The sequence below is a fragment of the Lutra lutra genome, chromosome 12 (assembly GCF_902655055.1).
Source record: "Lutra lutra chromosome 12, mLutLut1.2, whole genome shotgun sequence".
NCBI classification, from domain to species: Eukaryota; Metazoa; Chordata; class Mammalia; order Carnivora; family Mustelidae; genus Lutra; species Lutra lutra.
The window spans coordinates 78,147,581-78,165,082 of NC_062289.1; the positions used below are offsets into that span (position 1 = coordinate 78,147,581).

General features: G+C 57.2%; 1 protein-coding gene across 1 annotated transcript in view; it reads right to left on the reverse strand.

Moving 5' to 3' along the window:
- Positions 1-17,502, reverse strand: part of EP400 (E1A binding protein p400) — a 97,074-nt gene that overhangs the window by 51,135 nt on the left and 28,437 nt on the right. Inside the window, 14 exon segments of the mRNA XM_047696510.1 lie at positions 1,893-2,029; positions 2,135-2,309; positions 2,559-2,728; positions 3,565-3,701; positions 6,697-6,874; positions 7,127-7,317; positions 8,350-8,457; positions 10,976-11,065; positions 11,870-11,927; positions 12,289-12,338; positions 13,099-13,177; positions 13,862-14,002; positions 15,530-15,715; positions 16,450-16,740. Coding sequence (XP_047552466.1) covers positions 1,893-2,029; positions 2,135-2,309; positions 2,559-2,728; positions 3,565-3,701; positions 6,697-6,874; positions 7,127-7,317; positions 8,350-8,457; positions 10,976-11,065; positions 11,870-11,927; positions 12,289-12,338; positions 13,099-13,177; positions 13,862-14,002; positions 15,530-15,715; positions 16,450-16,740 — 1,991 coding nt within the window.

Here is a 17,502-nt window from a genome sequence, read left to right on the forward strand (position 1 = left end):
CACGGCCACTGCCATGCCACGTGGCCGTGCCACAGACTCCAGATTGCTCCCGCCACAGCCCGCGGCTCCGCAGAGTGATTGGTTCCATCCCTCACATCCGCTCCCACTCGCCCTCCAGGGGTTCTGACTCTCGGCCTCACTTTCTGTGCCCCCGAAGCAGGCTGGGAGGCCAGACTGCCAGGACTGAGGGTCAGACTGGCACACAGCTCTCCAAGCCTCCTTGCCCAGCGGAAGATGACACCCAGTGGGGACAGGGACGGATTTCTGCCCCACGGTGAGGAGCACTGTGAGGCAGAGGTGGGCAGGAGAGTGAGGGCACCCGGTCTGGGGGGTGGAGAGGCCCCTCAGGTGGGACACCAGCCCCAGCTCTGTGGCCACAAAAACAGCAGACACTGAGGCTAACCCCACGCAGGCCAGACCACACAGGAAACACACGGCAGGAAAGAGTCCAAGTGGAGACCTCCAGGGTTTCCAGGTGAGGAGGGCACAGTGTCTCCAGGTTAAGGAAGGAGCCATATGGGCAGGACTGAGGGAAGGCTGGTCCACAGAGACCCAGGAGCAGAGGCAGTGGGGTAGAGGGACAGGCGGTGGCAGAGAGAATGGCCAGGCTTCCAAATGAGCAGCAAGGTAACGGGCTACTGCGCTTGAGGACAGACAGCCTAGAGAGCAAGTGCTCCGGGGACACCCTCGTGAGAGCGGGTCTGCAGCGCTCTGCACAGTGGCCAAGTTGAAGCTCGGAGGCCCCTCGGGGACCCGAGACCGTCAATAAACACGCATTGAGCGCCATTAAGAGAGCTGAGGTGCGCTCAGCCACAGGCGTGCTCGACACTTCCTGTTTCACCTGACAGGTTCAGGGGAGAAGAGGCCCACAGACGTGAAGCGGGACAGTCACGAAATCCGACAACGGCCCAGATGTGCAATCACCAGCATCCCTCCTCCCCCGGCAGGACGGACGCCGGCACCCTCCCACTCCCAGGGCAAGCTCAGCGCACCGGTGGCCCAGCCCCGAAACAAAGCCCGGAGTTCCCGACAGCACAGTGCGCGCCTGCAGGAGGACGGCGAGGGGAGCCCGGCAGACGAGCACAGGCCTCCTGGCCCAGGAGCAGCAGCACCCTCCACGGACTCTGCCCTTCACGACCTGAAGTCCGCACCTGGAGGAAGGGCTGCCTGACAGCCCGCCCTGCCCCGGCCCTGCCGGTGCTGCCGCCTGCTCGCACCGCACGCTAGCCCGGAGCCCACGAGGGCGCTGCTAGGGGAGGAGGACGTCGAGTTTGCGATTGGCCACTGAAGCACCTGACCAGCACGGCGTCAATGGTGCCGTCCGTCAGGGACTAAGACCCAGACCAGGGAGTACAAGCGCACACTGAGGTTGTGTTCTAAAATTTTCCAAACCTAACCCGAAAACACAAATGTTAATGGCAAAACCTCCTCCTGAAAACTAATCACGCATAGACACAGTTCTGACGGCGTGAGTGGGATGACACGAGGCCCACAATGGCACAGTGCCAGCCCTCGTCTCACAAGGGAACAGTGCCCAGGGGGCCCAGCAGGCTGGTGGAGGGCCCAAGGGAGCCCCAGCAAGCCCAGCACGTGCAGCCTCAGGGAAGCTCCCCCGGGGTAAGGCAGGCGGCCCCTCAGGCTGTAAGAGACCAAGGCGCTCGGGCAGGATGTGTGGCCGGCGTGAGCCTGGACTGAAACACCGTGAGCCTCGCCTGTGAACTCAGGGCATCGGGCGGGAGCCAGGCCAGTGCCGGCTCAGCTGCGCAGGGGCACAGCCCCGGGAAGGCGGGTGGGCACACAGGGAGCCAGGGCGAGTGCGGGTTCTGGACGCCGAGGACAGCAGCCCAGCACCCTCCTGCTGGGCGGGACCCGCAGGCGCGACGCCAGCTCACCCAGGCTGCAGGATCACGTCCTCATACAAGGCCTTCTGCCGGCTCGACAGGCGACACTTCAGCACGTGCTCGTACTTCTTCGTCAGCTGCTTCTCCACGTCTCTCTTAGTTCTCCTCAAGATGAAGGGCTGCGTCACCTGCGAAGGAGACGAGTGTGCGTCGCCCCTGTGCCAAGCCCCCGTCACCACACCCGGTACAGGGCTCGGCGCCGCGGCCACCGCACACGTACCCCACACACGTACCCGGTGCAGCCGTATGACCACTTTGTGGTAGTAGTCCTGATTCTCGTCGTTCGGGGCCTTCAGGGGCAGGTGCAGGTAGGGCCTGGAGATGCCGGGGATGAGGAAGTGCACCATGGTCCAGAGCTCCAGGAAGGTGTTGTGCAGGGGTGCGTCGATCAGCAGCAGGCGCTGCTGGCTGGGGGAGAACGAGAGCGACCACAGACGTTGCACCCCTGGGAGCCGGCCGCAGGTATGCTTCCTCCACAGAGGTTCACGGACAGGGACAACGGGCTCACAGAGCCTTCGGGAGAGGGACCCACAGCCCCCGTGCACTGACCCAAGGGAAGGGAACCGGGCAGCCAAGCAGCAGCTCGGTGTGCCCATGACCACACACACCCCTCCATCCACCACCCCCAGGACCCTGAGCAGGCCACACGGGTCAGACCTCCTCAGGGTGAACACGGCCTCCCAGTGCCTCTCGGTCATGCCGCGGACACGCTGCATCTCGTCGATGACCAGGCAGCGCCAACGCACACGCGTGAAGGCTGCATAGCCCCTGAAGAAGTGCTTGTAGGGCGCGATACACACATTGAAGCTGTTGGGCTCCATCCACTCCTGCAGCACACAGAACAGGCCTCACCTGCGGTGTCTCCCCACACCCCAGCGGGGGCTCAGCCCGCCGCCGCCCGCCGCGCACAGCATGGCGGAGCTCGTCTCCGGGACTGCTCCTACAGGGGTTTACGGTGCTCGGACTAACCGAGAAGCCACTGCGGGCATTAACCACCGTTTCGGGACATCACCAGAGAGTGTCATGAGGGCAAGCAGCTTCCGCAGGTGCAGCCCGAGTACGCAGGAAGCAGCAACGTCGGTGCCACAGCGGACTGTCTGTACGCTTTTGAGACCCACAGAAATAACAAGAAATGGGGAAACAGAAGACACATCTCAACGTACTCCCTTTTCCACTAAATGCTACTCAACACAAAAGTCTAATGATGAAGCAAACTTTCATCTTCGGGAAAAAACTGTGGCCTCCAGTACACTTTCACTCAGAACCAGGCGCTAGATGGAACAGGGCAGAAACCCTGGCCAGCGCATCACCTGTAGCCCTACGGAGTATGTCCCCGGGGGTCACCTCACAAGTTCACAGCTCAGAACTCAGAGTACACTACAAGTTCCCATTCGGGCTTGTGGTGCTCACTGGCCTGCGGGCGGAAGGGATGGTTCTGGAAGGAAAGCGGCCACAGCCAGGCATGGGAGGGGCTGTGGGCGCGGGGCTCTCCTTGCCGGGGTCAGGCTGTGCTTTCCAGGGGCTCCAAACCTATAACAACCCGAAGGTCTCACAAACCAGGGATTCAGACAAGTACACACATCCGTCTCCACATCCTCAAATCTGTCTTCTATACAAACAGGGATCATTTCTGTCCGGTTTTATTTCATGTTTAAACAAATACCTGTCTCTTGGCTTTCAGTTCTCTATGGCTGCCAACATACAGCAGGGTTTTGAGCCCAGGGCACCACCGCTTCAGCTCAAGCTCCCACTTGAGAATGTTACAGCCTCTCACGACCACGAGATGAGGGCCCCAGTTGCCTACAAAGGAGAGAAAAGACAGAACTTTCCCTTTAACCAAGACCATCTGTCAGGTGTGGACGCCGTGCGCTGTGCTGACCCGAGACACAGGGCAGGTACACATGGGAAGCCCCTGGGGCATGACGCAGACGCATCCTACCTCCCGCGCCACCGCCAGACCTGCAGAGGAGAGGCAGGGGCCTGACCCACAGGGGGCGCGCGACAAAGAGCCGCTGAGTGGGGACTGAAGAAAGTATTTCCTCGAAGACACGCTGACCCCACTGCAAGCACAGGCAAGATTGTGTGTCTCTGAGGAACAGCGCTGGGAAAGCCAAGGAAACACGCTTGGACCCGGCCTGGAGCCCTCCCGTGGCGGCCGCCCACTGAGGCTCGGGCTCGGGTGCAGAGCCCACTCCCCACATCCAGCCAGAACACACCACCCAAAACAGACAGTTCCAGCTTCAGTCCTCCGAAAAATAATGTCCTCAGTTATGTTATGAGAATACACACAAGACAAAGTTCCACTTCTGTGCTATAAACAAGACGTACACCGCACCGAGACGGAAACGGCAGCTTGGACAGGCTGTGCAAGGGACACACGGCCTCGTGTGCAGAGCACCGTGTCCTGCGCTCCAGAGGACCCACCCAAGAGGGACGTGAACAAGGACGTAAACAGACACAAGAGGACAAAAACTCTCCAGAAGGTGCCCCCCCAGGAGAAGACAGACACACACCAGCCCCGGGTGCCCTTTCCCCTACCAAGGAGAACCACAACTTCGTATAAGCCAGCATTTAGAACATTGCTCCGCGATCGGTTTTCTGCAAGTCCCCTCACACCGGACGCGCTGCTGGGGCCCAGGCTGGGCCTCCTGACGGAGGGACTCTGCTCTGCTCACAGTCACAGCCTGATGCCCAGACCAGTGCCTGGGGCAGCATGGGCACCAGGCAGGTACTCGGAGTTCAAGGGACTCACACATTCACTTAGTCAACTGATGAACTAGTAAGAGTCCCTATTTTTGGAACTGTAGGCTGCTTCCATTTCTTACTCTTCTAAATATAATAACGAACAATTTTTCTAGCTAAACAGTAAGATAGTGAAGCAAGGTGACAGTCTGAAGTAACTGTGTCTAAAACTCATTTTTTTTTTAAGATTATTTATTTATTTATTTGACACAGAGAGAGAAAGATCACAAGTAGGCAGGCAGAGAGAGAGGAAGGGAAGCAGGTTCCCTGCTGAGCAGAGAGCCTGATGCGGGGCTTGATCCCAGGACCCTGGGATCATGACCTGAGCCGAAGGCGAAGGATTAACCCACTGAGCCACTCAGGCACTCCTAAAACTCATTTTAAAGTGCCACACTGAAAATTTCAGGACACCAGGTCAGAAAACAGAAACAAGTTAATCAAGAAAACAAGCCCTAATATCAATCCATTTGTATTGAAAAACTGAGGGGGCGCCTGGGGAGGGGGCTCAGTTGGTTAAGCATCTGCCTTCAGCTCAGGTCATGATCCCGGGGTCCTGGGATCGAGCCCCACATCGGGCTCTCTGCTCCATGGGAAGCCTGCTTCTCCCTCTGCCTGCCCACTTGTGCTCACTTTCTCAAATAAAATCTTTTAAAAAAATAAAAATTAAAATAAAATAAAACTGAGATTGATGAAGCTTTTCTCACAGAGGGCCAAGAAAAGGCACGGCTAGCGATGATGAGGAAAGAGTGCAGCAAGCCCGGGGAGAAGGAAGCAGCAGTCTTCCCGAGGCGGGGTGGGGGTGGGCAACCACCACCCTCTGCACACCTGCCTCTCTCAGGTCTGCTGAACGCCGGCAGTTTCCCCACGCTCCTCAGCAGGATGCCACCACCCTAATTTCAAGAGTCCCCTCCCAGCTTCTGAAACTCCACAAAGAGGACAATGTGTCGGCTCTTCTGGTCAGCTATCCAGGAGTCCACTCGGTCTGCATCTGGAACACTCCCTTTGCAAGAGAAACACTACAGATGACCCATGGACAACATGGGAATGAACCACACGGGTCCACGTAAGCACACGCGGATTTTTTTCAGTATAAACAGTACCGTATGTTCTCTTTCTTACGGTATTCCTAATGACGTTTCCTTCTCCCTGGCTGATGTTGTTATAAGAACACACTACGTAATACACGGAACACACCAAATACGTGTTAGTCACCTACTGGTGTTATCAGGATGGCTTCCAGTCAACCGTTAACTATCAGGGTTAAGTTACGGGGAAGGCAAAAGCTCTATGTGCACTGATCTCTGCGTGGGAGGTCAGTGCTCATGACCACCACACATTGTTCAAGGGTCACCCGTACGCAAGACCCTGTCATGTGTCAGAGACACAGGCATGTGTCCCTCTATAGCCCTCCAAGGCCCAGAGCAGGGGACAAGACAAGCACCTGCCCCAGAGGCCGAGTGGAGGGCAACAGTGGAGGGAGGCGGATCCCTAAACATGCCAATACAGAGGCCACAGGGCCTGGACCAATGTCATGTGAGTTCCAAGAGTCTAGAAGTGAGAAACCATCGGGAGAGGGCAGCCCCTTACAGGGAGGCAGGCACCCTGTCTCAGCCGCGGTGCAGCTGTGGGCCCCAAGCAAGGCCCACACACCAGCCCCTTCGGAAGCCCCGCAGTAGAGAAGCAGTCCCAGGTGGCGGGGCCCCGCCCGCCCGGAGGCAAGGTGGTGCACACCACTGCGACAAGGAAGGCAGGCACGTGGGGAGAGCTGCCGTGCACACCCGTCTTGGCCCACAGGGGACGCGAGAGTCACACAGCCCTGCTGCAGCCTGGTGGGCCTGACAGTGTGCTAGATTCTGAGTCACAGTGAGTTGCTCGCTCTAATAGAGGTCAACCGCAAGCCAGTTCTTCACTTGTCCACGCCATGGGTATTTCTGAGCGCTGTTCTGGGTCTTGCACCAGAGCACAGAGGACAGCAGCAGGAAGAAAGGCCACTCTCCATCCTCACGCCAGGTGCACTCCCCACAGTCAGCCTCAGCAAGGACACTCTTCTTACCTTCGTTGCAAGCTAGGTGGGCAAAGAAAGCAATGACCTGCACCGTCTTGCCCAGCCCAGCTTCGTCCGCCAGGATGCCGTTGAGGTTCTTCCGGTAGAGTTTGGCGAGCCAGTCCAGGCCAATCTTCTGGTAGTCCCTGAGCGCGCCGTACAACAGAGATGGCGCGTTCAACTTCACCTGCAGCGACACACAGGCCGAATGCGCCCTTCTCAAAATAACGCTCAGAAAGTTTTATGCAATGCAAAGCCAAATCAGCCACACGGTGAGCCACTAGAGCCCACAGAAAGGATCTAGAGGTGACAGGAGAAGCAGGACAGTACTCGCTTCTCCTGACAACTTCCACAGCTGGCACAGAGCTGTGGGGAAAGACCAAGCCTTTTCCCGGCCTCACAAAGACACAACCCGCCACGTGTCCGCTCAGCGCCTCACCGTGGGGCTGACCCGGGCACTGCCCTTGGGCAGGACAGCTTCGGCCACAGCGGTCACCTCCGCGATGTCCTTTGTGTGAGGGCTCCCAAGAGTCATTCTCTCCGCAGCTTTGAACTGGTCCATGATGAACAGCGAGTCTATGAGAACCACATCCTTCCGGCCCTCTCGGTCGCCCGGGGCGCCTTCCACATCTGTGAACAAGAGGACAGATCTGCAGTGGCTGCGACACTTTTATGTGCCTACTTACTGTTTATAAAAAGAAATACAAGGGAAAAAGTTGTCAGAGTCCCAATATTTCAAATGGACTTTTTTTTTAATCTGTTTTTAACCCACTTTTTGTTTTTTGTTTTTTGCTTTTTGTTTTTAACCCACTTTATATACCTAACACTCCCCAGATCAATGGGTATAAACTCCTACAAAACCATCACACACAGGAGCGCTCTGAAGAGGCCCCAGGCAAAGACGGAGGACCTGTACTGAACCAGGAGCCAGCGCCACCCGCGGACGTAGGTGCACCGAGGGCTCAGTGGCCGCCCCTCCACGACCAGGAAAGGGAAAGTCGCAACAGTCTCCAAGGGCCAGCAAGGAGGCCACCAGCCCACCCTCTGGCCCGGTCAGCCCCGAGCTTCTCTGCTCACAGGAATCTGTGTCTAGTGACCAGGACAAGTGGAATGGAAACACGGGAAAATAGGCTGTTTGTTTAGATCACCTAATGAAAGTAAAATAAACTCCTCAAAACGAGCACATTAGACAAACACAGCCCACCCTGAACACACATGATACAAACCCAAGTCTGTGAAAACAAGGACTTTGATGAACGTGGACAAAAACATTTCCATGTTGTTCACAAGTACTCTAATAATTGTGCCACGTTAATAAATGAAAATAAAAAGCATAGAATTTAACAAAACCCTCTCAGTGCAAAATTACACATTAAACATACTTGCATCTTTTTATTTTATTTTTATTTATTTTTTGTTTTTGTGTTTTTAAGCAGGCTCCACGCCGAACATGGAGCCCCAGTCGGGGCTCAATCTCACAAGCCGAGAGCAAGTCAGATCTCACCCAACTGAGCCACCCAGGTGCCCCCACGTAACTGCTGCATCTTTCTCTCCCATCGATCTAAAAGGAAAGGAAGGTGACTTAAACCCTGTCGTAAATACCCTCCTCCATGTGATCTGGCTTTTGCCGTGGGTGAGATCTTTAAAGATGTCAACACAGACCTTCTTCTTCGCTCGCCTCCTCACTGTCGGGCTTCGGTTGCGGCCACTGGAAACTGGGCAGAAAAGCTCCTTCGTACAACTTCATCAAGTCAATTAAGGGCAATTCAGCTGGAAAGGATCACGGGGAGAGAGGGGGATAGTTTATAGCACGAGTGGCAGCCGGGTGGGAAGAAAACACAGCTTCAGGCCTCCTGCAATTAGTTTTTTCCAAAAAGTAACTATTGCCCATTACTGATACCGGCTTTGAGGCACATTCTTTATAAACATAAGAATCTTCGACATGACATGAAGAAATTTAATTTTTACTCATAAAGGAATTCTTAAAATTTCTAAAATAACCTCATAAATGAAGACTAAAAGCTATAACCTAACAAACGTAATAATAAAAACACTGTTGATGGAAAATAATTGGTGATATGAAAAAAAAGAAACCTCAAATAAAAGTCAAAACAAAAATTAAGCAGAAAAATGCCGTAAAAAGCACATAAAAAAGTTGTGATCCCTCCCGCACCGAGCTTGCCCTAGCAGACGGCAAGCGGGGCTGTTCCCTGTCCGCCTATGGAGCGCGGCAGAGACGCTGGCACGGAGTCCGACCTGGCCAAGGCGCACCCGGTCGGGGTAAGCCACAGCAGCAAGAACACAAGCTGGGCATGGAGGAGGCATGAGGAGCGCCCGGGTGGTAGAGGGAGCAGCCGCCAGGCCACCACACAGCACCCCTGGGGGAGGAGGTGCTCCCTTCCAGATCTCGCCCAAGCGCACCCCTCCCTGGAAGGAGCACGGCAAGCGGGCGCTGATGTGACAGGCAGAGTGGACTCTGCCCACGGGGTGTGTGTGAGCTCCACGGGGCGGCCACTCTCCCGCCCTTAGTGAACACACCCCTACTCCGACTCTGAAACAGACCAGGCACCTAAACACAACCCTCACAAAAAACCTGCAATCGTAAATGTCCTGCAGGCGCCCCGAGGACGACCTGCGTGAGTGGTCGGACAGGCACACCATGATCAGGGACTGGAAAAGCTCGGCCTCGTTAAGACGCAAGTGTCAACTATCACCCTCCAACTCCAGGCCACGAGTCCCCGTGGATGTCTGTCTGAAGCCAATGAGCGGGTCCTGAGGCAGAGGAGGCCCGGAGGAGGCCCGAGGAGGCCGAGGCCGTCCTGAGAGGACGGATGTGGAAGGACCCCCAGCCCACTCTCAGAACCAGCGCGGAGCCCAAGGACCGCATGCCGGCCAGCAGCACGACAGCATGACAGCGGGCGGGGAAGAGCCTGCCATCTGAGCTGGCCAGGACCAGCAGGAGCAGGGACCAGCCTTTCAAATGGGGCCAAGACGACTGGGATCCGTTTTGGGAAAGGAAAAAAGGAAGGAAGGAAGGAACCAAAGAATTGTACTCTTACTCCACACAACAGGCAAAGGCTATTCTAAATGGGTCAGGGACACGGATGTGAGAGTAAAAGAAAAAAATCTGTGGACAAACAGGAAAACCGCCTCATGATCTCGAGGTGAAAAGAGGCTTCCTACACCCCTGGGGGTCTCAGTCCATTGAGCGTCTGCCTTTAGCCCGGGTCGTGATCCCAGGGCTAGGATCCGGTCCTCTATCTGGGTCCCAGCTCAGCAGGAGCCTGCTTCTCCCTCTGCCTCTCCCCTGCTTGTGCACGCTCTCTCTCTCTGACAAATAGATAAAATCTCTTAAAAAAGAGAGATTTTTTCTTTAAACAAGACCGACAAATCCAACTACACTAAAGTCAAGAACACCCATGCATCAGAAAGCCCCATAAGGACGCCGGAAACACGGCACAAGCCTGGAGGGGCCGCTGTGATGCACGTGACCAACGAAACGGCCACATCACAACCCACAGCTGCGGCGCGCGGACACGGGAAAGCAAGCCCAAGCCCAGAGTGGAAAAGAGGAACCCGTGAAAAGGTGCCACACCTCATCTGTTCTCCGAGAAGTGCCACCCACAAGCACCGGGAGACGTCACGTGCCCCTCACCAGGGGAGCAGCAGCACCCCGACATGCGGGGCTTGGAGCGAGCCCTGCAGCCCCTGCCGGGCCAGTCTCATCCAGCGGCCTGTGTGCTTGCCGGCCCGGCCCGTCCACTCTGGCACGCACGTGTGTGCCGACCCCAGCCACAGGAGCACTCCCGCGGCGTGCTGAGGGTGGACCAGGGGACAACCCGAATGTCCAGCAGCAACCCACGAGGGAGTCAGTGACATGGTCATGCCCGGAACGCGGCTCAGCAGTGACAGCTAGGGAAGCCTCAGCAACACGCCACGGCCAGACGAAGCTCAGGGACGGGAGAACCAAGGCAAAGCGCGCTAAGGCCAGGGCGCGACACCGTTGAGAGGGCGCGACACCGTTGAGACGCCGCTCCTCCGAGGGAGCCCAGCAGCACCCCGGGCCGTGTCAGGTGACAGGGCAACCGGAGCGGAGGCGACAAGCCACTAGGGCAGGTCACCGGCCAGCGCACGGAGCTCAGGCACTCTGCCCCACGCTGCGCGGTGCGGCCCTGACGCCAGTGCTCGAGGGCTGTGTTGGGTTTTAGATCTCACATGTTTTCACGCGTTCTTCTGTGCATGCTCAACATTTCCTAAGAGCATCTGTGGCAAGACGCGCACAGCCTACCTTCTTTGGCTAAATTGGACAGCTCTGCCTGGTGGTCCACGGCCCCCTCGTTTGCTTCTTCCTCTTCTATGGTCTCCTCCTCATCTTCCACTGAAACAGTCACCACGAGATGTCAGGGACACAGATCTCACTGCGTCTTCTCAACTGCTCATAAGACTACCAGCCTCTAACACGGTCTCGCCAGCTATGAGGGAGCTGAACTGGGCCTTTCTGTTTCCCAGGTTAAGTCTAGAAGTGCGGCTGTACTGAGTGGGCAGGGCGTGAAACACGGCCTGGGTCTTCACTACTCGACAGACCATCTCCAGCAGAACGCGGAGCGATGTCAAACCTCTCATCCACCTGCTAACCCCACGGCAGAAAAACCCAGGAGCAGGCTGTCCGGAGTCATGCTGACTTTGTCATCACCCACACCAGGGTCCCAGCCACTGCTTGGCACACCGTTCCCTCAGCTCAGCTCCCGTCCTGTACAACCAGCGCCTCAGACCAGGTTGGTCCCACACCCCGCACCACACGTCCAACAGAGATGTGACTCTGGGTGAGAAGAAACCACCGGCAGCCCACAGCAGGACTGGCCCAGCTCCCGCCTGCCCCTGATCTGAGCACAGCTCTCACCCCCTGGGCCCCGCCAGCAGACTACACCTTCTCTCCCGCCAGCCTCCGCCCTTCCCTGCAGGCTCCTCCATGCAAACAAAACATCTCCCAGCACTCTTGCGCTCTCCCTCCTCCACAGCCTGGCCCATTTCTGCAGACACCCACCTACTCCCCCAAGGTGCCTGGCCCCCAACGACACAAGTCACTGGGCCCCCAGGCACCCTGACAGCACTGAGCAAGCTCTAGGCCTGCAGTCTGAGAGAGCCCACCCTGCGGACAGCGAGAGAGTGCCAGGGGACAGACCTTCATCATCAGTCAGAGATGTGCTAGCTTTCCTCTTCCTTCCAGACAACCCCGACTCCTGAAACAGAGAATAAAACCCGCAAACACAGAATGGGAAATGCAAGCAGAAACATCTACTTCACATGCTCCCAGGAAGACCGTGGCGAGCCTGGGACACACACGCCAGCCTGGACCGCCATGAGGCACCGGTGTTAGGCGGCAGGCAGGTGGAACTACTTCCGGGCACTGTGTCCTCCCTTGTCCCCAGATCAACACCCTGTGACAGCCGAACACTAAAAACCAGGCTTCTTCCCCAGAGGGACTACCACGGACGATATATACACGTTTCTCCAGACAAAAAAGGGACCTGCTTTATCAGGCGCCGTGTCTTCTCTGTGGTCTCCCTCTCTCACCCAGTACAGGAGCGAGCCTCAACTTACCAGGAAAGCTTCTGGCAGTGCATCCAGCCCCTGAGGCCTCGACTCTTTTCCTAAAGACAAGGAAGCTGATTACTTTCACCGAAGCTACATGTGTAGGCCGTGCCCTACTGGTACCTCCTCACGGGAGGACAGCAAGTGTCAGCTCCGCCTCCTTCCTTCTGGGAACCGGGTCACAACACAGCACCAGCCAGCAGCCCTGGACCTACCAAGTTCTCTGGCAGCTCCCCACACATCTCTGGTCTGGGAGGTGAACCTGGGCACTAAATGGCAACATGTGTCTTCTAGAATCTCTACAGTCTCACGGCTCTATGACTCCAAGCAGAGCCCGTCGCTCTGCCTCCATCTCCTCACCAGCAGAATGAGAAACACGCCCCCCTGCCCCCCGCCCCCCCCCCCAGCCAGTGACAGCTGCATCCGCTGATGCCCGGCCCACATCACGGTGTCCAGGGAAGGGGCGGTCCCATCAGAGCACTGCAGAGGCTATGCCCCGACCACAGAGGTGCCCATGAGGTGCAAACCCCTGGGGGAGTTCATCTCAGTGTCCAGCACCAGCCACAGGGCACAGCCCAGAACCTCAACCCCGAGAGTGCCCAAAGCTTATCGAGGAGCCCGGGGCGCTGACTTGTGCCAGCAAACCTCAGAGCGGGGTTCGCAGCTAGAGCAGCTGCACGGGGGACCACGTAACGTCAGGCAGAGCATGGGCTCAGACAGGCGAGCAACTGCCCCCGGCGCCACCACAGCAACCAGCTGCGGGACAGCAGGGGACGAAAGTGCCAGCAGCAACGTGAGGGTTTCTGAGACGTGTCCTACCTCTCCTGGGCACCTTCTGTAAAGTTAAGGCTTTTTTCCTTTTCTCTTCCAATTCTACTTGTAGTTTTATCTCCACGACCTGAGTACAAAGAGTGGAATAAATAGGCCATTAGGGACGGAGGTCACGGGAGCTCTGTGCAGGACGTCAGAACTCACACGCGGGGTCGGAAAGCACAGCCGTCCCACCACCCCGTCAGGATGAAGCCGCGTGGCACTCCACCAGCTGTTCCGCAGCCACGCACTGCCCGAACCGCACAGGCCCGGGGAGGGGGGGGGTAGCGTGTTCTGTAACGGATGCACGGTGCAACGGCCACGTGGGAAACGGGCTGCCTCCCGTGAGTGGCGCTCACACAGACGGAAACACTGGATGGCCCCTCACCGACGGCACGAAGCCAAGGCCGCAGTGCACAGCCAGGAGCCCAGGAAGCCACGCGGGCGCACACACCTGTCCCAGGGACGCAGCAGGCAGGACTGCCCAGGTTTCCGCATCCCTCGGTCAGGCACGTTCAGAAAGCACAGTCTATGTTTTCAGGAACCCATTTATTTTTTTTTAAATTTTTTATTTATTTATTTGACAGAGAGATCACAAGGAGGCAGAGAGGCAGGCAGAGAGAGGGGGAAGCAGGTTCCCTGCTGAGCAGAGAGCCCGATGCGGGACTAGATCCCAAGACCCTGAGATCATGACCTGAGCCGAAGGCAGAGGCTTTAACCCACTGAGCCACCCAGGCACCCCTCAGGACCCCATTTAAATTCCAGGATTTACCTGTTCAATATTTGACCAAAAACACTCTATCTCTCGGGCGGTGGAGGCCGCGATGCGTCTCAGTCGGTTCTGCTCCTCCTTCCTTCCCCTCTCCTCACGCAGCTTCTTCTCCTCGTGGTGACGTACCACCGTCCTGATGAGCTGGAGAAGCAAGGGTCGCGGACCTGACACAGTGTGGCCACAGGCAGGCACACAGGGTCCCCGGCCGCCAACACAGACGCGCAGGGGACGTGCCTTCACCTGCTCTGAGGGTGCAGGGGACACACCCACAGCAGCACAAAATGCCTCCAACACCCTGCCTGCCTTTCTACAAAGTGCTAGTTTACTAAATACACTGACTTTTGCCCAGAAAGTCCACCATACTGCGTCACAATCTTCTTTCCCCGCGTGACCTACGATTAACATCTTTCCATCCAACACGAACACCTTCAACAGGCATCACTTGCACCACAAGTGGGGGGAGTTCATCATTTTCACGGCTTTTCCTTTAAATCCCACCCCGCCTTCCAGGATCTGGGCTCTCATCTCCTACCAGCAGTCCTCCAAAAGGTGCTGAGAAGGAACCTGGCAACAGACACCTCGTGAGCCTGGGCATGCCTGGCTGCGGGCCAACACGTTGCGGGGAGAAGCTTGCTGGAGGCCTGCTGGACACCGTGGACGGACCCCCCCCCCCCCCACTCAAGACTCCTCGGGGCCGCGTCCTGGTCCAATCACAGCCCTGGCACAAAGCCTCCTGCTCAGGGTCTGCAGTCTCTCACAGGAGAGGAGCAGCACTAGCTGCTGGTGCCCTACCCACCTGGTGCCCACATGCTCAGGCCCATCGTCCTTTATGAAAAAACCGTGCCTAAGGAGCAATCGGGTTTTTCTGAATTCCATGAATCTGATTTAAGACCCCCGCCTATGTAAGGAAAGCAGAGTTCGGGGAGGGGGTGGACAGCAGGGCACACGGGACCACTCCCCAGACCTGAGAGCACGGGAGACAAAAAGAGAGCAGGTGCGCCCCGAGGAACAGACGGCAGTGCAGTGGCGTGAGAGAAGCAAGGCCCAGAGCCATTTACACGTAGGCAAAGACAGCTGCTTCGCACTCTGAGACCCAAGGCTTCTGGAACGCTGTCCCCTTCTGCATTCCTAGTATGTATGCCAGTGCCATCTGCTAAAGGCTCCCCAGGACTGGGTGTCTGCTTTAGGACCAGTGAGAAGGAAACCAATCCTCAGCCAGAACTGGAGGGGCGCTGGACAGAAGACCAGGCAGTGCAGGGCAGTGGGCAGCCTGAAGGCCCAGGACGGCCCCCTGGCTGCCCAGAAGCCAACCAGCCTCACTGCCCCCTGCCAACCCTGGGCCTCCTCGGCTCCCGCATCACAACAGCCCTGGCACCAGCCTGTGTTCTGGGGGCTGCAGGCCTTCCTGCCGCCAGGAGGGGCTGACAAGCAGCAGCTGAACACACGCTGAAGCCACAGCAGGGGCAGACACATCCGCCCCCCGCGGTCCAGCCCAGGGCTCTGAAGACAGCCCCTCGCAAGGAAACCACACAGCACGGTTACTTCCTCAACAGTGCCAGGACACGCTCCATGTTTAGGAGGCAAACCCCTCAGAGGCGGTCTGCAGACCCCACATACAGCAGTGAACACGCTCTTGTCCAGGAACCACCGCCCCTGTGCCTCACCTACCTTCCTGGCCGCGGCCATCTTCCACCTCCTCTCCTGGGCAAAGTCCGTGGCCATCCACTGCATCTCCTCCAGCAGATAGTCCCAGTGCGACTTGGGGCGTGGGGCCTCCTGCAGTTTGGGCAACCGCCTGAGGGACCACAGGCCTTCTTTCCTCAAATCTGCTATCCGCTGATGGATCTGGTTTTCCTGTGAGGAGTACAGGGGTGAGGTGTGTCCCACACGTAATTATTAAGTGCGCCCCACTAAGTCACACCCCGAATTCACAAAGCCTCAGTAACAAAGACAGGACTGGACACAAAGATCCAAAGTGGCCCTAGAGAGATCAGCAGACATGCCACCCACGCGGAAGCTGGGGAAGCACGGTCACACCCCGTCTCTGAAACACAGACCAAATGCACGGGCCAACGTTCACACAAGAGCACTGACAAGGGAAACGACACATGCCTGGCCCTTGCTCCAAAACCACTGGGAAGGGGAGGGCTGGATCACCCGAGGCTGGCCACACATCAGCACCGAGTGAGCATCGGACAACAGCGAACGCTGGGGCTGGGACATCCTACCAACCTCGGTATGTTTAGTTCCCCTCAGGAAGTTTGAACTGCTCAGTCACCCCATAAACCGCAAGCACTGATGAGGGGCCAGGCCACGGCCACGTTGGCCTTAGCAGTCCTCCTGGCCCTGCCCCGCAGCCCGCATGGAGCGCCGCCTGAGAGGTCAGCAAAGAAAGGACATTCCCCGCCCCAAGCCCACGTCCAGCAGGACAGGTCCAGTTTCCCAGTGGTAACCCTGGTTTCTAACTGATCAGAAACCACGTTTGACCATCCGCAGTACAGCTACGCGTCCTGTGCAGACACTGAGATCAGACGAGCTTTACAATGAGAACACGCTGACAACCCTCTTGACATTCCACATGCACTTACCAGTGCTATCTGTTCTGCCAGCTTGTCCTGAGAGCTGTCTTGGGGCGGGGCGGCATTCTGAGCTGGGCTCTGGGGTTTGGGCGGTGCTGACACAGCTGCCCCCAGGGACCGGGAGGTGACCGGAGAAAGTGACTTGCTAGCTGCCGAGGAGGGTCTATTCCCTGCAGAGACCCGTACCGGTGACGGGCCCGAGCCGCTGGCAGGAGCCACGGACGAGGCAGAAGAGGCCGCCGGCGGGGGTCGCTGACAAGGCTGGGCAGGGTCCACGGGCGGTCTTGTCGACGCCACCGTCTGGCAGGCAGAAAACAGGCCAACAGTGAACAGGAGACCTCACCCTCCCACCAGTGCAGCCACATGTCAGAGACCGCGTCGCCCCCCAGAGGTGCACACAGAGGAGCCCCTCCGCAGCAGAGCACAGAGGTCGTGGGCACACGGACACACGGACACACCCGCCCGACCTCGCCCACAGCGGGGACACATCCCTGCACTCCACAACGCTGCACCAAGAACGCATCTCAAACTCAGCTTTCATGGGCCGTCTTATCCCAGGGGAGCCTCTTCGTCTGTTTTTTACTTTTTGTAGCTGTTTCTCCTGTTCAAATTATTTTTCAGAATTTATAATTGTATAAGCTTCTTTTTTTTTTTTTTTTTTTAAGATTTTATTCATTCATTTGAGAGAGAAAGAGACACAAGCGAGAGAGGAAACACAAGAGAGGGGAAGACAGAAGCAGGCTTCCCGCCAAGCAGGGAGCCCGATTCGGCGCTCGATCCCAGGACCCCAGGATCATGACCTGAACCAAAGACAGACGCTTAAGACGGAGCCACCCAGGCGCCCCTGTACAAGCTTCTTCTTGACTGAAAAAGACCAAATGTTCATCTTCTACCTTTTCTTTGAAAAGTGAATACCAACTCCACATGCCCCTCTCCCAGCAGGCAATCTGTCAGGTAAAGATTCCATCTCTGTCCATCAGAGCAGGTCAAGCCAGAGGAACCCCCCACCAGGGCTGAGACAAAAGCTGAGCTCCCACAGGAATTCCGTGCGGAAGCAGAAAG